Source organism: Sinocyclocheilus anshuiensis, unplaced genomic scaffold (genome assembly GCF_001515605.1).
Source record: "Sinocyclocheilus anshuiensis isolate Anshui unplaced genomic scaffold, SAMN03320099.WGS_v1.1 scaffold1341, whole genome shotgun sequence".
Lineage (NCBI taxonomy): Eukaryota > Metazoa > Chordata > Actinopteri > Cypriniformes > Cyprinidae > Sinocyclocheilus > Sinocyclocheilus anshuiensis.
This window is the reverse complement of record NW_015553274.1, coordinates 12,908-40,001: the sequence shown is the minus strand read 5'-3', so window position 1 is coordinate 40,001 and position 27,094 is coordinate 12,908. Positions and strand designations below refer to the sequence as shown.

Genomic DNA, 27,094 nt, shown 5'->3' with positions numbered 1-27,094 from the left:
TGTTTGGATGTTTGGATCACTCTGTAAATAAACTGCACTTGGGTTCTTCACTACACTCGCCTTCAGTGGATTGTTCGTTACAGAACGTTATGTGTGTTGTATTCAGTCTAGCTTTAACCATTAGACGTTCTAGTTGACCATACAATAGTGGGGAATGCCTTCACTGAGGGGCCCAAGCCTATTATTCAATACAATGCTTGACCTTTTATATACACACACACACACACACATACTCTCATGCAGACACGCTATGGCTAGACATGGCTTGAGTCTCCTTTTTAGGACACTACTCCTGCATGAAAACAGGCCACTTTAAACCTACTGACAGTCTGGATCCTTTCTGTCCTCCTAGCAGCCCATTCCTCTATTAACAAGCCTTATCTGCAAATCAAACTAAATGCTAATAAGCCCAGGCTTGATTTCAAACACTTTCCAAGCCTGCAGCCTTTTATTGCCTTTCTTTCAGAACCAAGTAGGCGATGTTTGTTTTTATGCAGATTTCTCTTGTCTCATGTGTTGCAGTAGACAGTTGATAAGTGTTTTACAGCTACTGTGTCTCATAGTGAGGGATTGAGTGATTTGTTATGGGTAAATACAAAGTGTTTGGGGTCTGAGGCAGAATTACACAGAGATTGTGTGTGTGTGTGTGTGTGTGTGAACTAACAATAGATCCTTATTCATGTTGATGACCTCATCAGCTCCACATCAAGCTTTTACTTTTTTTTTACTTTTTTCTTTCTTTTTTTTGGTGCATCTTCATAGTTAAATTCTAGATGTGATTATTATATTTTGCCAAAGTTATTAATACTAATAGTGAATCATTTAATAGTAAATATAATAATATAATAGCTATATAATAAAATATACAATGGAAAAAAATTATAATAAAAAAGCAAAAGTGCCAGGAGTAGTAATTTCTGTAATAATGGTATTATTTTTATTTACATTTTAAATTACATTTGTCTTTTAAATTTAGTATATTATACATTATTGTAGTGAGCAGTATATTTTACATATTTTACATTTTATACTTATACACTTATATTTTAATTAGTGCTGTCAAACGATTAATCGCATCCAAAATAAAAGTTTTTGTTTACATAATATATGTGTGCATACTGTGCATAGTTACTATGTATATATAAATACACAAACATGCATGTATATATTTTGAAAATATTTACATATATTTACATGCATATATGTATATTCATACAATTAATTTTATTTATAAATATATTTAATATATAAACATAACATATTTTTCTTAAATATATACATGCATGTTTGTGTATTTATATATACATAATAAATATACACAGTACACACACATATTCTGTAAACAAAAACGTTTATTTTCAATGTGATTAATCGCGATTAATCGTTTGACAGCACTAATTTTAATGTAGTTTTTTTTTTTATATTGTTTTATTTAATTTGTTTTATTTATAATTATTGTCTGTTCAGAACAACACTGTAGCACTTTGCCCAAGACAAATTTCCTTTCGGGGACAAATAAAGTTTATCCTTTATCCTTTATATAAAACTATATACAACATATAACATCATTATAAAATACAAAACTAATAATATTTTAAAAAAGACAATAATTAACTGTTCTAGTGGACAGATATTCAGAGACATCTAGTGAATATGGTGATCAGGTAGTGATCTGTGCATGTGCTCTTCAGGTTGTGTAGTTTCTCTAGCTCTTTCTCTTGCTTTCTTTCTGTAGAGACCCAGTGAATGCTGAAGTTGCAGGTCAGTCATTAAAATGATGTAGACAAAAGTGGGAAAGAAAAAAGGAAATGTATGTGTGTGACTGTTTGTCTAAATGAGTCTCTTGAGAGTTGTTTGATTGCGTGTCCAAGGTGTGTGGGAAAGCGGCCCTGTGCCCCATGTCATTAAGACTGACCTGGAAGAAAAGAAAACAATCTTTCTAACTAACCTGCAATTATATGTGGATTTATGAGCGTGTGCTTTGGTGCTTAATCTCTAACTTCTCTGAAATCCTGATTCTTTAGTGTACTTCATTAATTCTGTTTTCCTCCCTAAAGTTAAAAGGATTTGTTAGCATGCCGTGACACTTATTTGTTGATCAACTGAGGTTTCGACCTAGCCTGCAAAAACTGAAGACTCCAACTTTCTCTCTTCACTCCAAACTGTCTAGCAGCTGATTGAAAATGCAGAATATTTGTATTAGTGGTAGCAGAGACAGCTGTGTTTGTGTTTAGTATGAGAGCTGACCTCAGTACACTGAACAAACACTCAGAACAGGTTCAGTGCTGGCTAGAGATCTGTTCTTACCTGCCACACACTCCCTGTTTCTCTTTTTCTAGGATAAATCAGACCAATGCTTTTAGGATCAGACAAGCAACCCCACAGGAGAGGTTATGAGGGAAAAAGGGGGAAAAATCAATAGGGATTAGGCCTACTTTAATAAGCATCAAAAGCAATGACAGGAGAGCGAATGAGAAATAGGGGAGGAAAGAAGTTTATAAGAGGACATAGAAGAAAAAGGTCATGAGTATTAAGATAAATTATAGTCTAAAGTTGTCTTTTTTTAAATTGGAAAAAAAAAGTTGAATTGAAAAAAAAATAATAATATGAATGTCATCAATCAGGTTCATTTTTGATTAGTGACCTAAAACTGTTGGTTTATGTCCAGGTCATAACGTTAATATGAATGTGATAAATTAGCATATTTTATTAGTGATCCTAAATGTTTCTTGTTTATTTTATAACATTCTTTTTATTTTTAAATGTTTCAAAACTCAAAAAAAATGGTTTATGTTCAGGTTTAAATAAGAAAAAGTTGAATTGAAAAATTAATATGAATGTAAAAAATGTGCATATTTGATTAGTGACCTAAAATAGTGCTGAGTCTTAAATGGTTCTGATCTTATAACATTACATTTGTTTTTAGTTTTTTTACAATATGAAATTTTTTGGTGGATATCACACGTTTGGACCTCACTGTATGACAGACTATTCTGAGTTGCAAAAGATGCATTTTCACCTTTCAGAATTGCAGGAAATGGTTTGAGAAAGCATACGTGTGTGTGCGTGTGAAGGAGGAGGGTTATGACAACAGCTCCATTACACATACACACACACAACACGGGTGAGTGTGATCTGTCGGATGCAAAGAGCCCAGACCAAGTGTGAAAAGTGGAGAGGTTCAAGTGCTGTGATCGGCTGTTCATAAGCTTCACACTGGAATCTCATGGATAGATTTCGGACACTAATGAACGAACATGCCTCTCATCTGAGTTGCTTTTACCAAGTTTGTTTCCCTCATTCTTTATAAACATTTCTTATTTCTGTTAAAGTGACTAGCCATGAGTTATGTTACACTGTACACTAGAGCCCGACCGATATATCGTTTAGCCGATATGAGCCTGTCACCACTTCGACTCTTCTGTTCTTTAAAGCTTTCTGTGTGTTAACTAGAGCCCGACCGATATATCGTTTAGCCGATATGAGCCTGTCACCGATATATCGGTATCGGCGAATATGCCGCCGATACGCCGCCGTTACGGGCGGTTAAATTCGCAGTCCGGCTCCGACCGATCTAGCGATCCCGGGGGGCTACCGACGCGCGGAGGGTGGCTTTCGAGAGGGCTCCTCGAGCTGAAGGGTTCCCCAAATTTGGTGGAGATCCACCGGCGCGTTCGCGAGATAGTGACACCAGCCAACACTTTCACTTCAGTAAGGAGGTCTCTTGTTCAGGCAGCAGCATTCAAGCGTTGTCTTATTCGACCGTAAGTGCCCTGCGAAGTGGACTTCACATGATATTCCGCCATGATTCCAGTTCCAAGGGAACGTACACGTTACATTCAAAGGGCATTAAAGTGCGCGAGACGTGAATTTATATTTATTTACAGAGGTAAATTATATCACACTTCACACTTCTCTAGTAAGTTTCGTCTGTGTGTGAAGACAGTAGCGCAAATCCGTGAATAATATATTTTTACTCCCAAATATCGGTATCGGCCCCAAAAAACCCATATCGGTCGGGCTCTACTGTACACATGCATAAACACACACGCATAGATAGACAGTTGTCTGAAATGACTGTAATCCTGCAGTGACAGAGATGTTGAGCCGTCTGTGGAGTGAGAACAGAACAATAGCGTGTTAATTACTGCAGCCCACATGAGCTGCATAATCCTGATACTGTACACGTGCCAGACAGCATGGAAACCGCAAGTCTGGAATACACACACAAACACGTGCTGAGAGAATAGGCTCAAGATATAGAGGCCGGATATGGGCCGTACACAGAGAAAAGCCTCACTGTTTCAACTTGGCAGTGAGTAAAAGAGAGTAGCACACTCTTGTTTCCTCTTTCAGATTCACTTGTTACACATAAAAACATTTTAACAACCAAATGTAAGCAAGTAAAAATCAGAAATGGCCTAGAAGGGTGAGTCTGGCTTGCTGTGGGGGTGATTGGGATATTTTAGGGGGGAGGGGTGTTCAATGCATTACCTCCTCTAGTTCAGTAATCATTTGCAACCCCATTCAGGTCCAAATTCACCCACCCGTCATCCCCCCCTTCCATTCAGATCCCTCTGCACCCCCCTTATAATGAAAAGAAACAGGGTCATGGTGTGTGTGTGTAGACAATGGGGCAGATTGTGTGTGTGTGATCTATATTCCAGTGGTCTAGATTCAGTGGCTGTGTGCTAACACGGCAAGCCAGCTTATCAGTGGGAGACCTGCTCCTTCTGTCCTCCAGCAAAGACTGAGACAGATGCACACATATGTGAATGTCGAAAGTATGAACACACATGCCTGGTTACAACAGATGAAAGCAAAATATCATGAGGCCGGAGTGAGAGTTTCATTGCTCAGAGGCTGTTTTTTCATAGCCCAGGAAACTTAACTTAGTTCTTATTTATGCTAGTATCAAATAGTATCAAATGTTTCTGCTAAAATGTCTTAGATGAAAATAGACATATTTGAGACTATTGTTGACAGGTCCCATGTTGAGGGGGGGACAACCCAAAATATTCAGATTAGTGATTGGTCAGTATGGGATTCACAATGGTTTATTCTTAAACTTGTCCCCTCAGACTTGAATATTTGGTTACATTCTTGATTTTTGATATTGTGTAAATAAATACTACAGTTCAAAAGTTTGATGCCAATTTAAAAAAAATATTACTGACCTTATAGAATATAGAATTAGGTGGAGAAATTTTGAGTTCATATTGAAATCATTGACTTTTTATTGCAGACTGTAGAGGGATGTTTCTCTCAGGAGAAAAGCTGAAGAAAAAAACTCTTTTATATTTCATTGCTGTCTTGGAGAAAAAGTTCAGATGCTACAGAAATCACATTTGTATTTTTTGTACCAAAAACTAACAAAAATTGTACCAAAAACAAAAACTTTGGGATCTTGGCAAATCTTAGCACAGTTTGAGAATTTAAACTATTGAGATTTCATCCTTGACTCTAGAAGAGACACATAGTAGTTTACAGGAGTCTTTTTCTTAGAAGAACAATCTAAGACTTTATCAAAACTCTCCATTTCATCTAATTGCGGCCTAGAAGAAAAAATTAAGCGATTAAAGAGATTTCTTTGGCGATTTTTCGTTCCTATGAGCCTGTATTAGAGTAGAAGCAGGGCGGATGCTTCGGATGAACTGTACCGGAGAGCTCCTTGGTAACCAAAGCACAAATGAACAGAGGGGCATATACTAAACCTTTCCCTCCAAGCCCCAGGGAGTGAGTGAGTGTGTGTGTTTGTGTGTGTGTGAGTGTGTAAGGGAGGAGGAGGTGTTTCCCAGGGTTGGGTTGAGGGTATGTGTATATGTAGGAGGGGCTCATTGTGGAGTCGATAAGCGTTGCTCAAATGGGGAGAGGCGCATACTGACTTGTTGGTAAGAGGACACAGGTTTGTCAACACACACTACTCTTCCAGCGCTCCTGTGTACTGGGAGGCCGTGACAATTGTACACCGGGTCCACCTGCCTCTCACACTGGAATAATGGTGTTCATTGGGACTTCGCTCAAGTCAGTCATTAAATACTTCAAACGCAAGGGTAAGAACTCTTTGACCATGTTCCTTCAGTGCTGTCTGATGAAGATCAAACAGGTTTCTGGTTAGTTTTGTGAACTTGTTTGAGTAGCTATGTGTTTTATTGATCTGTCAGCTAGTGGTTTATTTTAAATTTAAGTGATTTCATTGAATGTGGCAGATTGTGTGGCAGATCAGTACTTTGATTGTCAGGTGTGTAAGTTCAGAGTTCGTAAAGAGCTGTAAATCTGTATCGCAACATGGACAGATGAGTCATTTCCTGTACACTTAATAGACAAACCTGTTAACACCTTGATGCTCTTTATGATGACCAGAGAATGACCTTTTCACGCATAAATTGTGGTTGTGTGCATATTTTATTATACCTACTCTGGTTTCAAATATTTGCATTAGGCATAGCACAATATATTAGTAACATATCAGTCATCAGTCGGTAATATATTACAAAAAATGCTATTTAATTTATCTGTATTGGTCAATATTAAATTGTACTATGTGACTATGTGCATGCTCAGTTCCCTCCTAGTTTTAAATTTAGATTACTTTTGGCCTTCATCGCATTTTCTCTTAAAGTTAATCTTTAATAATACTAGTTTTAATAACACTGTTAAATTTAATCTTTTTCAGATCCCAGAATATTTCATTCAATATTATTATAATATAGAAATCGTGTGTTAGAAAAATAGAAATGAAAAAATACAAAATATGTTACGAATATTGTAAATTAATATTTAAAAATATTTTAATGTCTTAACTGTATTAATAATTATTTATTGTCTGTGCATCACTAATCAACATAGTCACAATTTGTGATCTACTAAAACCTTTAGTTCATTGCCATTAAATGCTTTAATTAATAAGATTACATTAAATAGCATGCTTTCATATAACATAATCCATTATTAATTATAATTTTTAATAAATAGTTAGTCTCAGTAGTACAGAGCGTAATAAACTTTAAAAAAAAATTATTATTCATTTTTAATAATGCTAATTTCTTTTCTGAGCCGCCAAAATTTGGTGGATGAGCTCATCCATATTCCAGTGTTACACGTGGTGGATGGTGACTGCAAAGTGTGTGTGTTTTGTGTGGATACGAGCAGGACCAGAGGGATTATGGGAGTTTTTAATAGGCTGATTCTGAGTGCTAAGCTCAGGCTGATGTGGAGATTGATGTTGGGCACAATGCAGGTTTTTGTTCCTGCTGCCGCTCTCCTCACTCCCTGCGAGCACACAGACAGGTTTTAATGGGTTGTGGACTGGGCTATCTGAGTGGGAGTGTGTGTATTGCCTATTCTGGAATCAACTGATATTTATTGTAGGCACTTCACAAGAGCTTGCTCGCTCACTTTTATCTCTCCCACTGAGTATGAAGGTTGTTTAAATGCTTTTTGTGTATCTGGTTTTGTTGTCCAGCAAATGGTATTGTTGGTAGAATGAATAAATGTGTTTAGGTATGCTTTTTGCTTTTTTTTCTGCCATGTGTGCAGGAGAACTTTTTGAAAACAGTTGTTATTTTTGCAATTTGCATAAATTGGTAACATAAATTGTGCACTTTATGCACATGCCAAGAATTAAGGATAGAACTCGAATGATGTTCCAGTTCTGTGGAATTCTGTTTGTGCAGATTTTGCGTTGGTCTGGTTATGTGACAGAGTGAGCTGGGGGTTGTGACGGTGAGGACATTTTCCCACCGGTTAATCGACGTGTGACAACATTGGTAATACCGGTATCACCGCGGGAGCGGGGGCGTTCCCTCTTTTCCTTGCTTTCCTTCACTTTTAAATAGCTTGTAAAAACGGCATGCGCATTTTACTTTCACTTTCAAATAGCGGCAATTCGGAGTAAATGAATTGTTCATTTTTAGTTTGTTTGAATTTTCCCTCTTTTCCTCGCTTTCCTTCGCTTTTAAATAGCTTAAAAGCGCCGTGCGCATTTTACTTTCACTTTCGAATTAGCGGCAATTCTGCGCCAATTGCTTGAATGCAACAACAAAATACAACGTCAAACTAATTTTAGCGTATATATAAAACATAGAACTTTTATTAACAAAACAAAAAATCCAAAATATTGCCAAACAGGCACTTTTGCATTTAGTTTCTAAACTAAATCATCCGCGATCGTCTTGTCTGTCTCACCCCACTCTTCTTGTCAGTCAGCTCGACTCACTGGATAAATGAAATCTGATCTGTGATGCGACTGTCATTCGGCACGCTGCATTGAGCAGCCGCGTTCAGTTTTTAATTGTAGTGTCTGTTCTTTTACTGAACTAAATTATTTTTATTACTATAAAAAATCAAAACGCCAGTGGGGGTCGGTGACGCGGTGGGCAAGTGACGTAACCGGTGTTGCGGCTTAACACCGGTATCACCGTCAGCACCGTCTATCGCGGCAAGCCTAGTTAGATGAAGCCATGATCACATAACATTTAGGTACTAACCCGAGGCAAACTCAACGCATCAATATTTCCGACTGTGGACTCATTCCAGGGACAAGCCGGTGATTAGATTTTTGTTCAAAATGCTTAATAATACACAGCTAAAAGCTAAATGCCTCTGCTCTTTTGACTTGATGTTTGGTGGCCTCACAGACTTTAAACAGTTAATTTATGTCCTAAACAAGAGAGATCATGTGAACCTGCAGCACTTGTTAGATGATTGTGTCATTCACGGCTGTATTTGTAACGTGTGTTTTTCTGCAGTACTAAATGCCCTCTGCATCCTCCCTTGTGTTTGTCTGCTTTGTTCTGTCTGATGTCTGCACATTTACAGATGATGCCTTTGAGGAGAAAGTGTCTCTTTGAAGCCCACAATTGATTTGAACAACAATAAATTCAAAGGCTCAGTGTTGTGGTCAATAAACAGAGAAAAACCTGGAGGGGGAATGAAAAAACATGTTTTCACACTTTGATTGCAAGTTTGATTGCTTGAGTTTGATTCCAGCACCTTCCCCCTGTCCCACTGGTGTCTTTTCATGTTGTACTTTTGGATCCAAACTTCTGTACGTTAACATAATACTTTTACTCACCAAGGATGCATTAAATTAATCAAAAGTGACAGTGACATCATGGTTTCCAGAAAAATATTCAAAAGTATAACTGTTTTGGCTGCTGAAAAGTCTGCTTTAAATATATTAGAAAATACTTTGTTATTATTATTTTTCTAATTATATATCATGTTACTGTTTATTTTACTGTATTTTTGATCAAATCAATGCAGCCTTGGTGAATAACAAGACTTCTTTCAAAAACATTTTTTTTAAATGTACAAATTAATTAAACATGTAATTATTAAATTGTAATTATATTTATTATTCTGTATTTTTATTCGATTTGATTATTATTTTATCTATTTTATTACTTTTTTGTTTAGTTTTTAGGGTTATAATTTTATTTTATTTATTTGTTTCTTTTTATTTATTTATTTTTTATTTTCAAATTGAAAACTAAATAAAAAAAAATCTCCTACACAGAAATCTCCTGTGCAGAAGCCCTTGGTAGATTAATTTGCAGTCACACATCAGTATGTGTTAGTCTCTCTGAAGAGTAAGAAAGCACTTCTATATTGAAAGTCCTGATGACTTATGAATAAACACAATGGCCTCCTGCGGGCTCTTCTTCTCAGTCTGGCAGCTCTCACATGATGGGCCATCACGGCCTAACGGCCCAGTGCCACCTGTGCACACACAGCTTCTCACACCTGTGAGAAAACTCCCACCACTGCTCCTTCTACTTCCTCTCACGTTAAAGCGACCAGCCTGTTGTTTTTGTTTGTTTGCTGTCGGGACAGCTGGGGGTTCAAGCTCCAGGGGTCTTTCCTCCAAGAATTCATCTTTACCTCATAGCCCATTTGCACCTCGTCAAGCTGGTCTTCTTGTTCACTTTAAGTCACTCTCTGGTTCAAGTTTTTAGGGTTCACTCAGTTAAGTTTTAACACAAGATTGTAGCCAACTTTAGAACAAAATGAAAGCCTTCAAGAGTCCTTTTGGCTTTGTTTTGACTCACAGTTAGTCCACAAATGGACACAAATGGTCGCTATTACTTGCATTTGGTTATATGCGCATGTTCTTTGCATTAGGTGGCATGAGTTTAGCTACAAGTAAACAGGTATGTTCAATGTTTATTGCGGCATATAAATAATTTTTAACCTTTGTGTGTTTTTTTAGCTGTATCTAATCTGGATGAAGAGAAAAAGTGGACTGTGCACTACACGGCTCCATGGCACCAGCAGGAGAACGTCTTTCTGCCGGGCTCCAGACCGGCCTGCGTGGAAGACCTGCACCGCCAGGCCAAAGTGAACCTGAAAACGGCTCTCAGAGGTAAGAGCTTCACACCTTACACACCAGAATCAACTTCGAACCTGCTGCAGCTCTCATGACATCAGCATTGCTATGGAACAAACACACTGAGCAGCAGGTGAACGGGCCCATGATGTCATTCATGCTCACTGGACACCTGTGAAATGGCCTGCTAGTGACATCCAGGGGTCGATTTAGCAGTACAGATCAAGGTTTGATTAGCAGATTTTGGCCTAGACTTTAACTGTAAACCGAGACTGATCTAGCTGTGCAGGTGGCTGATGTAAAGCCTGATTAATTATACAGGAACAGGCGTGTAGGTCATATTACTATAATAGAGACTGCAGGCCTTCAGATGGCAGAAAGGAAGACTGGAAGACACATGAAAACAGGTAGATCTGTACCATCAAACACTTTTCCCAATGCTGTTGTTCTCACTCACATTTTCTTTTCTGGCAGTCTCTCTTTGATTATGAAAAAAGTTAGTGCTTAAACACTTTTTATGACAAGTTAAACAAATTTTTTTTAAATGTTTAAACTATTTTTCAATCATGCACTTACAGTTTTGATATTTTAATGCAAGAATAAGACTTAAAAAACATTGCTCTGTTTGTTTAAGCATCTTGACCAGCCCGACACAGCAATTGTGAGAATTAGTTTTTTTTTGGCAAATGGTGAATGAACGCCATTTGAATGAACCTGTTTGCAAAACAACTCAATATTTTTGCAATTCGGTTTGGTGCCGTTAGTGGCACAGAAATAACACACTTCAGCTGTTTAATGGGGTGCATCACACAGCTGCAGTGCAGTGTCATAAAATGAAAGTCAGGAAATTAGGAAAGACATGCAGCAGATGAGCGAGTGTTTGTCAGCAGAGAGACTGCTGGATTCAGCTGACTGGATGATTGAAGGGATTGTGAGATGTGTACCAAGGGAACGTAGCTGCCATCTGCAACAGTTAGCTTAAAAAGCCAGTATGATGCAGTCTGCACATTGTCAAAGACGCACACAAACATACAGAGCAGAACACATCTCAGTCTACTCTTTTCTAATCTCTTTACCAAGCCTGTCTAACAGCAACCATACTTTTTTTTGTAAAGTTAGTGTAAAGGCACTAAATAAAATTGGAATTGAATTGTTTTGTTATTAGTTGAATCAAACAATTTCTCTTGACGTTGTTCCTTATTTTCATTATTAAAAATGGTGCGTTCACTCTCAGACCACTAGAGGGAGCCAAATAAACACTATCTACTTCTATGCTTCAATTCATGTTTGAAAGTTCTTAAAAACTTCCTTTCAAACTTGTCCTGATGTATCTGCTCTGTTCCCACAGAATGTGATAAACTAAGAAAAGATGGCTTCCGCAGCTCACAGTACTACTCACAGGGGCCCACCTTCTCAGGCTCCACAAACTCCCAACATGAGGACGAGGATATCGAAGATGATGATGCTGATAAAAAGGTAGGCATATTTAAAAAAAGATTTTCTGGTTATTAGTATTGGTTTTAAACAGATTTAATAATATAGTTTATAGTATGTTTACATATACTGCATGTATATGTACTAAATATGTAGCTACTACAATAATTTAACGCATTTTATATATAGTTCAAAAAATGCTTTTATCTATGCCAGGTTTCAATGTACTAAAACATTTTCCAGTGTTTTTCGCTGTATATTTTAATGTTTTGATGCCTGATTTAAAAGAAAAAAAAACATGAATTCAACTGGTGTTAAGTGTATTATTTGTTAGAATAGATCTACAATATTTGCCATCATATTAATTATTGGCCATAAAAAGAATGATCTGTTATAAAATCAGTACAGAACGTGTCTGTGATTTTTTTTTTTTTCCCAACCCAAATGCATAACCCTAAACACTGACTGTGTAGCAGCCTGTAGGGTTTGGCTACCCTCTGCTGGAGAGAGTGTCTGCCTGCAGATGGGTTCTGGGTACTGAATCACAACCTCCCACATGTGCCTCTGTGGAGTTCCTGCCTCAGTTCTTCAGTATCTCTGCTGGCTTCATTAATGTTGTCAGCCATGTGTGGCCCCATTATGAGAGCTGAACCCCAGGAGACTGGCACTCTAATGAAACTATTACTTAGAATGTGCTAGAAAGCAACGACTGCGCTTGTGTTATTTACTGAGATTTTTGTTCTACAAAGCTGCTGTTCAGCCTGTGCGCATTGAACATGGGTTTGAAAGAAAATGACTTTTAATGATTGGATTCAAAAATTATGTGGTTTTGTTTATAGCACGGCAATCTTAACCTTGCCCTCATTCTCCCTCATTTCTTTATCGCTCCTAATCACACTGCGTTCAGGGGCCCTGGAAAGGTCTGACCCTGAAAAAGCAAAGATTCAGGGATCCTTTTGTGCTCCTACTACCCTTAGCCCTCCCTAAAGGATCCCATGCCCTTTTAACCTTCTTTACCACCCTAGACCTGCTTTCCCAGCCCATTGTTTACAGTGCTGGACTGGTCTTATACTTATGTTACGCTTTCCTTTTACTTATGTTTCTCTTTCCTTTTTCTTGTCCTTTTTTTTTCTTTTTTTTCTTCTCTTTTTTTCACATTTCAAGATGTTTTTTCCATGGCTTAACATCATATACATAAAAATTGTTTGCTGCTTTTGAAAAGGCTTTTGTTGCTTTGTTATTTTTGGTTTTAAATTTAAAAATTAATTTAATTATTTTATTGGAGCAAGCTTTTGTAGAAGTAGTCACTTGTCATTCCACTCTGACTGATTTTTTTTTCACACGTTTTCATTTTTTTCTGCTTGCTTATATCTATAAGCCCCCTGCAGTCATGAAACTCACTGTATTTTCACCTCTTTTCCAGTCCACAGCATCTTCAGGAGAGGAAGAGAAAGACACCTGCCAAATGAGAGCACAGAGTCCAGTGCAGGTGGAGGTGGTTGAGGTTGGTGGACAAATGTCACGGTCCAAAGCTCCGCCCCTGCCCACTCCAGAAGAGAAGATGAGGCAGCAGGCTCAGGCTGTTCTCACAGATATTGTCCCCATCAATGTCACAGGTAAGAAATACATCCCGTCAGCTGTCAGTCAAACCAGCCAGCACTGCAGAAATGTTAAAAGTGTCACTTCCATGCTGTGTCTTCGATGTGTCCATATGTTTGTCAGCAGTGTTGGGAGTAACGCATTACAAAAGTAATAATATTACAGTAGTATATTACTTTTTGCTGTAATGCAGTAATATAACGCATTACTAATCAAATTTGGGTAATATTATTACTCGTTACAATCTCAGTAACGCAAGTTACAACAACATATTTTAACTCAAAATTAAACAAAAATTTAACTCAAAACACCTCAAAACAGCCCCAGAGAAAAAATTCCGCGGGTAAAATAGTTTGTCTATTTCCTGTTGCTGGAATTAAATGGTTGAGATGACTGCAGAGACGGATTCTACATTTGTGAGATGGACACACTCCTGTTATTTTCAGTTAATCGGAGAAAAGGATAAGAATGCATAGTCAGGTGCAATATGTGCGACACCAAACTCTCAACATGGAGAAATAGCACGAGAAAAACCTGGAAACACCTGGACTGGTGCCACTAACACTAATCTATCGGAGAGAGCTGCGGGGTCGGAGAAGTGAAAAAAGGCGGCGGATGAGCGCAGACCAGCAACAAAAATTAAGTTTAACTAAAAATAACAAAATCTGTTTTTATTAAATCATAGTCTATATATAAAATGAATGAATATGCAAAATATTTGACTTAGCCTAATTAACAGATTAACAAAACGAAAGGAAAAGACTGAGAGATAGGCTATGCTGCTGAGTTTGGTTCATATGCTATTTGTGTGGCGCGGCGCTCTACAAAAGTCCACGGAAAGGAAACCGAGATGACAGAAATAAAGTAAACACATTGCAGTTTCTGTATGACCAAAAATAACAGTATTTTTTTGTTGTTTGTTTACGCTGTTCGATCGCGCTGGCGCCTCACGCACACACAACATTGCAAACGTTGCAGCCTGTTCATTATCAGAATAAAATACAGTCAACCAAACATATAGATACACTGTTTAATTTAAATAGTGCGTAGCCTAATCTGTGCCGATCAGCCTGAGCTCGGGCCAAACACACATTTGCTCATGTGACGAGGATGTTTTTTAAGTGCGTTAAGTAAGCTTGGTTTACATAATAAATAATAGTTTAGCATTCAAATATATCGCAAATATGGACACATTTAATTGGATTAATGCCGAATGAGAGAGGTAGGCTGCGCGAGAACGCCGTTTGCTTTCAGTTTCGCATTGAATTAGCCTAATTCATTTTGGTTTGTTTAGCAACTTATATTTTTCATTCTTGTTTTCTTCTGAAACCGTTCAAAATAGCCTATAGGCTAGGTATTGTGTTTATTGTTTGTACATGATAATATTTCGCTTTATTTACCGGTGTTATTTATGAATGTAATAATGCGATTTGTGCTTATATATTTTTTAACCTAAACTGCAACGTAACATTAATGTAGACCTACATACCGGTATCTAAATATGATTTCATATATTTTATGCTATATATACCTACCACATTACCCTCCACTGGATGTAGAATGAGCAGCAATAAACCACATTTTGGCGTTTTATAATACTTTTGTGGATATTTTGGTGAAAGTAACTCAAAAGTAGTGTAACGCATTACAATTCAGAGACAGTAATATTGTAATGTAACTAATTACTTTCAAAAGACAGTAACTAGTAATATATAATGTATTACATTTTGGAAGTAACTTGCCCAACTCTGTTTGTCAGTCTAGAATTCATATAGTTGGTCTGTGTGTTACACTCATAGTTTTTTCAAAATCTTAGAATTTGTAACTGGATTTTATCTGTAATTCCTAATAACTTTTTCCTAACTGATATGTCTGTTTCTAACATTTGAGTACTGCATGCATGACCACTACTTACCTGTTCTGGGTATATAACCACGTGGATAGATCTAATATGAATGTGTCTGAGTGCATTAACAGTTCTCATATTAACAGTTCTGACATTTCCTTCTCTCTCTTTGGCCTTTGAGAGTATCTTCTTGAGCATTAAATCTCCCTGCCAATTCAGCTGTGCATCACTGTGAAGTACACACTCACACACACCTTATCCAAAAGAACACAGTCTCACCTACGACATAGTCTCTTCCTCTGACAGAATAAGCTCTGAATTTCCAATCCCTTCTGAACTTCACTATGACTCAGGAAGAAGCTGCATTAGACTTTAAAGCACACACACATACACAAGCCCACACTAATTCAGTCTGTCAGCTCCGTGACTTAGTCAGACATCCCAGCGTGCTGAAGCTTAGTCAACAGTGCCCAGTCTCTGGAGTTCCCTTGCTTTTGCAGTGCTACAGCACATCTTACAGCACAAAAGTGCTTTTATAGATAAAATCCTGTTTCTAATATTATATTTCAAATACTTCATATAGAGTGAGAAGAGAACTTTCTATTTAGATCTAGGATCCCCCTAGTATACCACAGATCAGAGCTGTATCCCCCATACAGCCTTGCAAAGGCAAGTGCAGTTTGCATGCATATATTGTCCACCCAATCTTGAACATAGTTACATTCTTGACACAGACACACTTAAACATAATTGAGTGTAGATATGTGTGCAGTTTTGTCTTTGTCTTTGGTTTTCACATCATTTGCTTGTGCAGAATGTGTGTGGCTTTGCATAAAAGTTGTACTGGAACTGGATGTGTGTGTGCGCTGCATGTGTGATGCATGTATGTTACTAACTGGCCCTTTTGCCTGTCTGCCCTCGTCAACTGGTCTCCAGGGGAGACGTTTGACAGGCAGGCCAGCATCCGGCGCTCCCTAATAAACACTGACACTCTGGTCCGTCGGCCCAAGAAGGTTAAGCGGAGAAAGACTATTTCAGGGGTGCCTGACCGCGTCCAACAGGAACTAGGTATGGTATGGCTTTGCCAGCTTGCTCTGCTGCTGCTCCTGCCTCATTTGTTTCCATTTAGATGAGTTTCTTGTAGTACTGTAGTTGTCATGACCATCTAATGTAGTTTGACATGAACGTGCCTCATTCCTATCTCAATGCATTTTCTTTGCATTGATTTTAGAAATCTTAGAATTATCCTAATCTGAGCTCTTTCTCTATCCAAAATAAATCTATTCCTATTTAAAATTACTGTCTCAAGAGTCTATTCTCAACTCATGTATTGATTTGCTAATCATAACAAAATCTCTCGTGCCCTAAATGGGGATTTTGTTTTACTTCTCTTTTCACTGAGTCTTTGCATGCATTCTCTTAACACTCTCTGTTATATAATCTCAGCATCCAACAGCTGCATCCAGCGGCATTCCATTTCCCACCACTCCCCTGGGTCGTGGTCCCTGATTCTGTTTAGTTTGCTTCCTGTTAGTGTATGTGAGTACTGATTTCTGAGCCATTGTTGGAGATGGCATACTACATTTTGCTTTGCAGCCAACTGAAGCCACTGCATAATCCCCTGTTCAGATTCCTCTGGCAAAACACTATCAGGGAAGTAATAGAGGGGGAGGGAAGAGGTAAAAAGACATAGTAGAAGAAGGAAAATTGCAGATAGTCATAGTTGGGTGTGTATTATGAGCAAGTATATTCATATATATATATATCCATTTTCAATAACACTATCATACTGTTAAAGGGGTCATATGATGCGATTTCAAGTTTTCCTTTCTCTTTGAAGTGTTACAAGCTGTTCGTGAATAGATAAGATCCCTAAAGTTGCAAAGACTAAAGTCTCAAACCCAAAGATATATTTTTTATAAAAGTTAAGACTCGTCCACGCCCTCCTAAAACGCCTCGTTTAAACACGCCCCCACATGTCTACATCAGTGTGTGGGAAGATTTGCATAACACCGGCCAAATGTATACGCAAAGAAAGAAGGCGGAACTTTGATTCTCGCTGTAGTATTGTTGCCGCTGCCATGTCGTAGAGACGCTGTGTGTTTCGTTGTGAAAGCAAAACTACTTTGTTTGGTCTTCCAAAAGAGGACACAACTAGAAATCAGTGGTTCAGTTGTATTTACAACACTGTTCCAGAACAGTTCAAACCAAATATTCAGATGTGTGCAATGCATTTTACGGAGGACGAGGACTGTTTCCTGGGAGAGTAGTCTACAATGCCGGTGTTCCGGTGAATTCAGTTCCCCTGTTTCCCCTTCGGCGCGCATGCTGACCCTATACAGTCTATGATGCTGACAAATAATGCTGACTCGCAGCCTGTAAGTATGTTTTCATATTTAAAGGATTTGCCACTGACGATTCAAACGCGAGTTTTGAGCAGTGTAGAGTAGCGCTTGTTGTTTGTCGTTTCTCCGATCACAAATGCAGACATGGTTTTATGTTTACGCGGCGCGATGCAACGCAATGCGTAAAAAGACATTATAAGTAATTATAATCAGTAATTATGTCCCCACTGGATGCAACAAATTCCTCGTTTCTAATGGGTTTTATTGGTTTTGTCTCGTTGCGCTTTGCAAAAATCGACGCGTTTCAGAAAGGCGGGGCATAGAGGAGAAATAATAATGTAAAGTATGTGGAAAATAATGTGTTTTTTGAAACTTAAACCGCATAAACACATTTCATTACATCAAATACACAAAATAATGTTATTTTTTAGCAATGTCATATGACCCCTTTAAAATGCCATTTCTGTTTGCGCACATGCATGATTATGGGGATTGTGGAAAGGGCATTCTGCATCACTTTTCGTGTTTTCTATTTGTAGATATGCTTTTAATCAACCCTTCTTTATCAGAACAGATGGGTGTGGGGGAGAAAGCTCTTTAAAGATCTTTTGCTGATAGCGAAGCACAATAAATCTTCATTAAGTCCCATTCTGTTTATATATGCAGGGGTAAGGGCTAACTTCATGCACCAGTGTCATATCTCTGGGTCTAAAACTAAAGTTGATCTGATAGAAATGCTTTTGAGACTAGTCTCTGTCTGGTGGTTAGAATGTCATGATTACTTTTGTATGGTAATTTATTCACTAACAGTGAGCATGACATGCAAGGTTGCACTCTGCGGTGTGTATGATGGTAACAGGAGGCATAACGCATTAACAGCCTGTGGTTTTCAACTAAACTCTAAACGTGTTTGCATGCATATATGAATAAGCCCATAAATATGTGTGGTTACACCATGCTACACCATGTGCCTGTCCCCCTTTCGAGCACCAGCTAAGATCCTTGATTTAGTGCACACACTCTCATTGACACTCAGGAATGGACAACATATTTGGTACCAGCCATTAAGTTATCAGTCTTCATCAAAGTTTCCAGAAGTCATCAACATGCCACATGTGGCTGCAGCTAATCAAATTAATTAGCTCTCAGTAGAGAGGGTTAATCTGATTGGCAGCTCATGTCACAAAGAGATGGAAGGGAGGGAAACAAAGAAACAAACAGCTGTAGTATTTGTCATAATTGTCTCTTTTCTGTTTTCTCTGCAGCGGCTAAAGGGCGTGGAGGAGAGCTTCGGCCACAGTCCATGCTTATCCCTGGACAGTATTCAACACTTGGGCGAGTCATAAATGGGAATTCAACTCTCCGTCAATCTATAACAAAGGATTCTGGCTGCCAGACTGAGGATGTGAAAATCGTCCCACCCTCTGTGAGGAGAATACGGGCTCAGAAGGGCCAAGGAATTGCTGCTCAGATGGCTGGCATCTCCACCTCTGCCACAAGCATCTCTTCTGTTTCTGATGGGAGCTCCCCTGGAAATTCAATTGTTGTAATGGCTCCACAGTTTGGCAATGATATCCAACGTTTTCACAGCTTGCCACGAGGTGCACGGGTCTCTCTTAACGCAGAGCCCCTTTACAGTAGCACCCCTTTCCGGCAAGAAGACTCCACTGCAAAAGCAACTCAGCAGATTAGAAAATTACAAGTAGATGATACTGTGGTGCACATGAGGAATGCCCCCAGGGTATGCACCCAAGCACGGCCAAAATCTCAGGAGTTGAGAGGTACTCAAAGGGAGTGGGGATCTGTCTCGAGTCCAGCCTGTGTAGTTTCTCCACATGCAGCCTACTCAACCTCCCTTATACCCAATGCTACTCTATCATGCTCTGCTGAGGTTATTGCACTTCACACCACATCAAGCCCTGGCCAGAGCCCACTTGCTGGGTCACCGTACACTAAAGCTAGACCTCTTAGCATGGTCTCAGCTGTCAACAGTGAGAGCACCAGTAGTGTGGGCACAGGATCACACACACCAGAAGCTGGCATGAAGGATACCTGCAGTGAGACTGGCCAGTCTGATAGCAGTTTGCACAGCCACAGCACCCTTGCTGCAGGAACATTGTCTTCAGAAGAGCAATGGATTTACGACACTCCTGAGAATGTCTTGCCCAGAAGGACACTATCTTCCAGCTGCTCAACACCCGTAAATAATCTCTATAGTAGCCTTGAACGCTCCTCAAAAGGCACAGACTCTAGTTCGCTCTACTCAATGGACAATGATGGCTACTACACTTCCATGCATCTGGATTCAGGCCTTAGGTCAAGGAGCCAGGGTAGCGGCCATGGTCATGGCATAGGAGGAAGAACGGCAAGACACAGTATGTACGAGTGCCTGGGTCAGCAAGAAGACCAAAACAGCTTGTACAGTGACCGGTCACTGTCACGTTCCATTTCTCTACGCAAGCCTAAGAAACCACCTCTTCCACCAGCACGCACAGACTCTCTACGACGAAAGCCTAAGAAAGACAGTTCTCCCACTGCCAATATTGGACAGTCAGATATTAGCAATGGTCCTCGATTCTGGCTGCCAGACTGAGGATGTGAAAATCGTCCCACCCTCTGTGAGGAGAATACGGGCTCAGAAGGGCCAAGGAATTGCTGCTCAGATGGCTGGCATCTCCACCTCTGCCACAAGCATCTCTTCTGTTTCTGATGGGAGCTCCCCTGGAAATTCAATTGTTGTAATGGCTCCACAGTTTGGCAATGATATCCAACGTTTTCACAGCTTGCCACGAGGTGCACGGGTCTCTCTTAACGCAGAGCCCCTTTACAGTAGCACCCCTTTCCGGCAAGAAGACTCCACTGCAAAAGCAACTCAGCAGATTAGAAAATTACAAGTAGATGATACTGTGGTGCACATGAGGAATGCCCCCAGGGTATGCACCCAAGCACGGCCAAAATCTCAGGAGTTGAGAGGTACTCAAAGGGAGTGGGGATCTGTCTCGAGTCCAGCCTGTGTAGTTTCTCCACATGCAGCCTACTCAACCTCCCTTATACCCAATGCTACTCTATCATGCTCTGCTGAGGTTATTGCACTTCACACCACATCAAGCCCTGGCCAGAGCCCACTTGCTGGGTCACCGTACACTAAAGCTAGACCTCTTAGCATGGTCTCAGCTGTCAACAGTGAGAGCACCAGTAGTGTGGGCACAGGATCACACACACCAGAAGCTGGCATGAAGGATACCTGCAGTGAGACTGGCCAGTCTGATAGCAGTTTGCACAGCCACAGCACCCTTGCTGCAGGAACATTGTCTTCAGAAGAGCAATGGATTTACGACACTCCTGAGAATGTCTTGCCCAGAAGGACACTATCTTCCAGCTGCTCAACACCCGTAAATAATCTCTATAGTAGCCTTGAACGCTCCTCAAAAGGCACAGACTCTAGTTCGCTCTACTCAATGGACAATGATGGCTACTACACTTCCATGCATCTGGATTCAGGCCTTAGGTCAAGGAGCCAGGGTAGCGGCCATTGTCATGGCATAGGAGGAAGAGCGGCAAGACACAGTATGTATGTGTGCCTGGGTCAGCAAGAAGACCGAAACAGCATGTACAGTGACCGTTCACTGTCACGTTCCATTTCTCTACGCAAACCTAAGAAACCACCTCTTCCACCAGCACGCACAGACTCTCTACGACGAAAGCCTAAGAAAGACAGTTCTCCCACTGCCAATATTGGACAGTCAGATATTAGCAATGGTCCTCTTCTCAATGAGTCATTGATTGCCACGCTCCAACAGTCACTTCAGAATGGGCTAAAAGGCAAAGGGTCCTCCACCTCACCGTCTCACAGTCCTTGTAGTGATTATGAGGAGCCCTGGATGCTTCGTTCCAGGAGTCAGAGCAGCATCAGTGCAGGCAGTAGTGGTGTATCAGCTACAGGGATGGCCCATGTGTACTCCATTTGTCACATCACACCTTCTCATAGTGACACTAGTAGCCTCCGTTCTGATTATGCAGACTCCTGGGGCTACTACATGGAGTACCCTCATCCATCTGGAGATCAGACACAGTCACCATGCACCAATACACTTTCTGCTGGACAAGTGGTTGAAATGGCAAATGCAAAAGGCTTCTACAATGGTAACCAGGCTGATCTTCCTCCTGCTCAGGAAGGAAGTGATGTGTGTGTTAAGCCCAGAACAGGCACCTCATCACCCGATAGGTTACATCGGTTGACTTCTCCATCAAGTGGATACTCGAGTCAATCCAACACTCCAACAGCTGGCACTCCTGTTCCCTCTTTCATGAGATGCATGTCCCCATCAGGCAAGCCCAAACCCAGAGTGCCTGAAAGAAAATCATCCTTGCTTTCATCTGTATCCATATCATCTTCTTCCACTTCTCTTTCCTCCAACACCTCTGATTCCAACAGGAACAATGTTCCTCCTCCACCTCCTCTTCCAGCTGGCCCTGTGGCTCTTGCACCTTTTAATCCTCCATCCTTTCCTCCTCCCATTCCACCCTCCAGCCCTGTGTGCACTATAGACCAGAAATGTCCTCCTCCGCCACCTCCTTTACCCACAACCCCCCATCAACAAGCATCCATGAGCCCTCCTTACATCAATTCCTCCCCTGAATTTCCACCGCCTCCACCTCCAGAGGTGTTGACTGACCCTGTCTTGTCAAGCCTCAATAGTTCTTTCAGTCCTCCACCACCACCACTGCCTGCTTGTTCTACCATCCCTGCTTATTCTCCACCCCAAAATCAACACCTACCCAGCTTGACACCACCTACACCTTCCTCTGCTTGCTTAAAGGAAATTAAAGGTAGCCTAAAACCAGTGAACATAGAAAGAAAACCAGTGTCCCCTCACTCTGAGGAGCCTAGTAAGATTGGCATGCCTCTCATCACCCCTTTTGCCCTTCAGAGTGTGCAGCTTCGGCCAGCAAAACGGCCAGAAAACAATGGAGTTAGCCAGTTAGCCAGACCCCAATCCCCAGAGAAGCCTCAAAAACCAGGGCATCCCACAGTTTCTCAGGGCATCCTTTGCATACCTCCAAATGTAAGGCCATCATCTCCACAGAAAAAACTCTCCATCCAGCACAGTCAGGATAGCCATGCTGAAGAAAAACCTGACGGTGTAATATCACATTCTGAACAGACATCCTGCCTTACAAATGGTTCCATAGATCTTGATGAGGTTAAGGCCACAGCTGAAGTAGATGATCTTGAGACTGTCCTTGCATCACCCGCAGAAACACCACAAAATACTACACCCAAGAAGAAGCCTCCTGTGGTCTCCAAAAAGCCCAAGTTTTCTCTCATCTTTTCCTCAGTGGATCATGTCAGTGATTTGCAAGGTGCTCAGAAAGACGATAACATCTCTACAACTACAGCTGAAGATCTGGACCCCACACCTGTGCCAGAACAGGAAGAAAAGACAACTGAGAAGGATAGCATTGACATTTCTTCACCTCCTGAGGAGATAAGAGACATTTCTCCCACAAGTGGTGAAGCTCGGGAGTTCTCCCAGACTCCTGGTACCATCATTCCTGATACAGACAAGGGCACCTCTGAAGCAGAGGACGAAGAAAGAGATGATGAAGATGTAACCAGCAGCACAGGATCTTTTGGCTCTAAAAATGATGAAAGTGGTGAGTTAGATTTTCCTAATTTTACTCTGTGGGGTTGGAGATAATTTATAATACTGGATGACACAAAATCATACAATTTTAAATACTCTGGCCTTTTTAAAGAGTCAGAGACACTATTGGATGACATTGTGATCTTAAGCTCTAAATTACATAAAGAGAGATGATAGGAACAAGGGGATGCATATTGGCACTTCAGCTTGTATTAAAATAGCATTGTAAAGAAGAAGAGAGTGCATTTGTGCATGTAAATCAATAGGTGGCTGATTTTGCTCACCTCCACCCATGGGTGAATCAGGGCTTAGAATGGGACATCACTGCAGCAGCCCTTTGGATTCAGTACTTTTACTTCTCTCTCTCTCTCTTTCCCCAACTCTATCACTATATTCATTCATTCAGCCACCCATCCCCTCTCACCATCTGTCCCTTTGACTTTTGATTCTTTCATCCTCCTTTATAGTCTCACTCTCTTGTTTTACTTCTCTCTCTTATTCTTCTATTGTTTATTCTTTCATTTATAGATTTTCTCACCAGTTGTTTTGCATGCATGTTACATGAGATGACAAATGTAAATGAATAATAATCTTAATAAATTGTTAAATATTTCAATAATTATTTTTAAATAATTAATATATATTAAGAGTACTGACATCAACTATACACAGACATCTCTTGAATATGGTAATCAAAACAGAGGCTGTTTAAAGAAGGTGTGCAGCTTACATATCAAGACTTTTTTAGGTATTTCTCTCTTATATTTTTTTAATTATTACAGCTAAAGTGAATATGTGCATCTCTTTCAACATCACCGATGTCACAGTGTCCACACTCTCTCCCCCTCACACTTCTAGTCAGAGTCAGGATAGAATGGGACAGCATTCCCTAGGGAGAGCCGTTTAAACGGGATGGGGAGGGAAGTGGAGCTGACAGTGGGTATAGGAGGAGAGAAGTGAGGGAGGGGTAGGGAAGAGAGCGTGTAACGTGAGATCACCCTCAGCAGCTCAGGCAAGTGCAGATGTGAGATGAGAAGAGAGCAGAGCAACTGAACTCTGGAAAGGTGGATACGACCATAGCAATGTAAGAGAATATTAAACATACAGCTTTTTACTGTCTTCATACATGTTATAATTGAAGAGCTTGAAGCATATGTGTGTCCTTGGATTTATTGACAGCTGTACGTGTCTTGGTACTTGAATGAAATGTAGGACTCTTTTAAAATCTTGTTTTCTTATATTTTGCATAATACCATGTTCAAGCTCTACCAGTGTTTTAAATCTGCATAGAAGGTTTTCCTCTCCGTGCTTTGAATGTTTTTGTTAGACAAGTTTGTCCAAACATGCCTATGCATTTTGACGTAACAGTATCAAGTTCTAGACTGCAAGGCATGTATTTATGAGCAAGAGAGTTATCACTTTGACAGCTGGGTTTGTTATTATCAGAGCACATTTACATTACATTTATGCATTTAGTAGCTTTGATACATTTGAGATGCTTTTGTATTCAATTAATCAAACCCATGACCTTGGTGTTGGAAGTGCAATACTTTATGATAGTAACACTCTGGTATTATAACAACACTCTCTTTCTCTCTCTCTCTCTCTCTATATATATATATATATATATATATATTAATATAGGCTATATTATTATTATATGAGTTTAATATATGAATGTTCTACCAGGTGAGGTGTTTGAGTCCAGCACGTTGGACGTCGCTCAATCTCCCAGCATCGACAGCGACAGCTGTAGGGACATGGTGACCCCCACACGGTCCCGCACCACAGAGGACCTCTTTGCTGCTATTCACAGGTAAATTCCCACAATACTTTGCTGTGATCCCTTTTCCAGTCTGGTCTACTTCCTTTCCACTCCATCCCTCCCTCGTCGCGTAAACCGCATTCATAATTTTAAAGCGAGCTGTCCGATCCAATCTCAGATACATTCATCAAAGATGGAGCGTTGAAGGAAAGCAGCCTGTAAAGAGTAGAGCTTCTGTGGTCTCTGTCTGTCAGATTAAGAAATGCCTCAGGCTGCAGTATTACCCCACTGGATGCTCATATATAGTTTGGCTGTGTTAAAGAAACATGCACTCTCTTCTAATTCCTTTATAAAACACTCAGCCTTACTGCAGTCCTTCACATGAAAATGCACCCGTGATGCACACTGAATAGTGCATTATTTAAAATTCATTATGTTGTTGTGTTTTAGTTCACACAGCCGTATTACGTATGCAGGCTTTCTATAGTCACGTGTAGTGGGCAGGTTTTTGAAGTTCTTCAGCACGTCACACAATTTCATTCGAGAGGATTTGGTTTCCTCCGCTACAGTGTGTGTGCGGCTTTGCTCTTCCTTCTGCTCTGGACCGCTGCAATCTCACACAGATATTAGAGCAAAAGATATCCTTGAAATGGAAGACCAGTTTAGATGTAGTGTGACAGAGCACCAGATGCTATGTGCTCTGTAAATCCTGCGGTTTGCCCGATGCCACTCTCAAAAGCATTGAGCTTTAGATGAATCAAATAATAAAACTGGAGTAAAAGATAGATTACAACCACAGTGTACAGGTGCATCTCAATAAATTAGAATGTCGTGGACACAAACTGATCACCTCCATGCCACGCCGAATTGAGGCAGTAATTAAAGCAAAAGGAGCCCCTACCAAGTATTGAGTACATGTACAGTAAATGAACATACTTTCCAGAAGGCCAACAATTCACTAAAAATGTTTTTTTTATTGGTCTTATGAAGTATTCTAATTTGTTGAGACCAAAATCATCACAATTAAAAGAACCAAAGACTTAAACTACTTCATTCTGTGTGCATTGAATTTATTTAATACACGAGTTTCACAATTTGAGTTGAATTACTGAAATAAATTAACTTTCCACGACATTCTAATTTATTGAGATGCACCTGTATATAGCAATTATCTTAATTATTTGACCTGCTGTGATTTCAAGGACTTTACACTGCAAAAATAGATATTTATTCAGTATTTTTCTTATTTTCTACTTCAAAATATATAAACATGTTTAAATCAAGATAAGCATACATTTTGGTTAATAAATGAATCCTATTACAGTTGTAATCTTAAACTAAAATAGTAATTTTTTAATATCACAATGTTTTAATATATCCAATTAATAAATAGTCTGCACCTTATGCAATTTGGCTTCTCAAGTAAATTAATCTTGTTTTAATCATATATATTTGCAATTTTTTTTTTAGATATTTATCTTGTTTAAAGGATTTGTTTAGGATATTTAGATTTTTTCTCATATTTTTAGGTATTGTTTTTTAGATATTGTATATCTGACAATTTCAACTCTTGCTTGTAATTTTCCCACGATGTCATATCTGTTGTTCTCTTCATCCTTGGTCTTTCCTGATCTTTTCTATACTCCTTTTCCTTCTCTTTGTTCAGCCTGGACCAGTTGAACATGAACACACCCCAACATATGAGGTGCGGTCTGGCAAGTAATTAGCCATTGGCAATTCGTCTCGTGATGATGCTAGTGAGATTAGCTCTATAATCTCCCAGCGCATCTCAGATTTGGGATGAATTTCTGCTTCATCCCACAGATAATCCCACGCTCCCTAATCTGCAGCAGTTATGCCATGCTAATGAATTTGATTTGATCCTGAGCACACATGCTAGCATTCATTGACCCAAGGTCCCCCTACTGGTTGGGTGAATGAACAGCCCTCCAGGTTAAAATGATGCTGGGCATTTTGCCCAGCTTGCTTTGTTTATTAAACTTCCATTATGTCTGCACTTCCATAAAGTTGCAACGCTTGCAGTATTCCTCTTTGGTTTGGCTTTTAAAGCACTGAATTTGTATTAAACATACCACCCCCCCCCCCCCCCCACACACCAACCCACCC

General features: G+C 39.8%; 1 protein-coding gene across 1 annotated transcript in view; it reads left to right on the top strand.

Annotated features, from left to right (window-relative positions):
• Positions 1–27,094, top strand: part of LOC107668206 (NHS-like protein 1) — a 113,470-nt gene that overhangs the window by 83,436 nt on the left and 2,940 nt on the right. Inside the window, exons 2-8 of the mRNA XM_016460000.1 lie at positions 10,214–10,366; positions 11,679–11,806; positions 13,188–13,380; positions 16,146–16,277; positions 18,820–20,079; positions 21,269–23,212; positions 24,892–25,018. Of these exons, the coding sequence (XP_016315486.1) occupies positions 10,214–10,366; positions 11,679–11,806; positions 13,188–13,380; positions 16,146–16,277; positions 18,820–20,079; positions 21,269–23,212; positions 24,892–25,018 (3,937 nt within the window). The remainder of the gene's footprint in view (positions 1–10,213; positions 10,367–11,678; positions 11,807–13,187; positions 13,381–16,145; positions 16,278–18,819; positions 20,080–21,268; positions 23,213–24,891; positions 25,019–27,094) is intronic.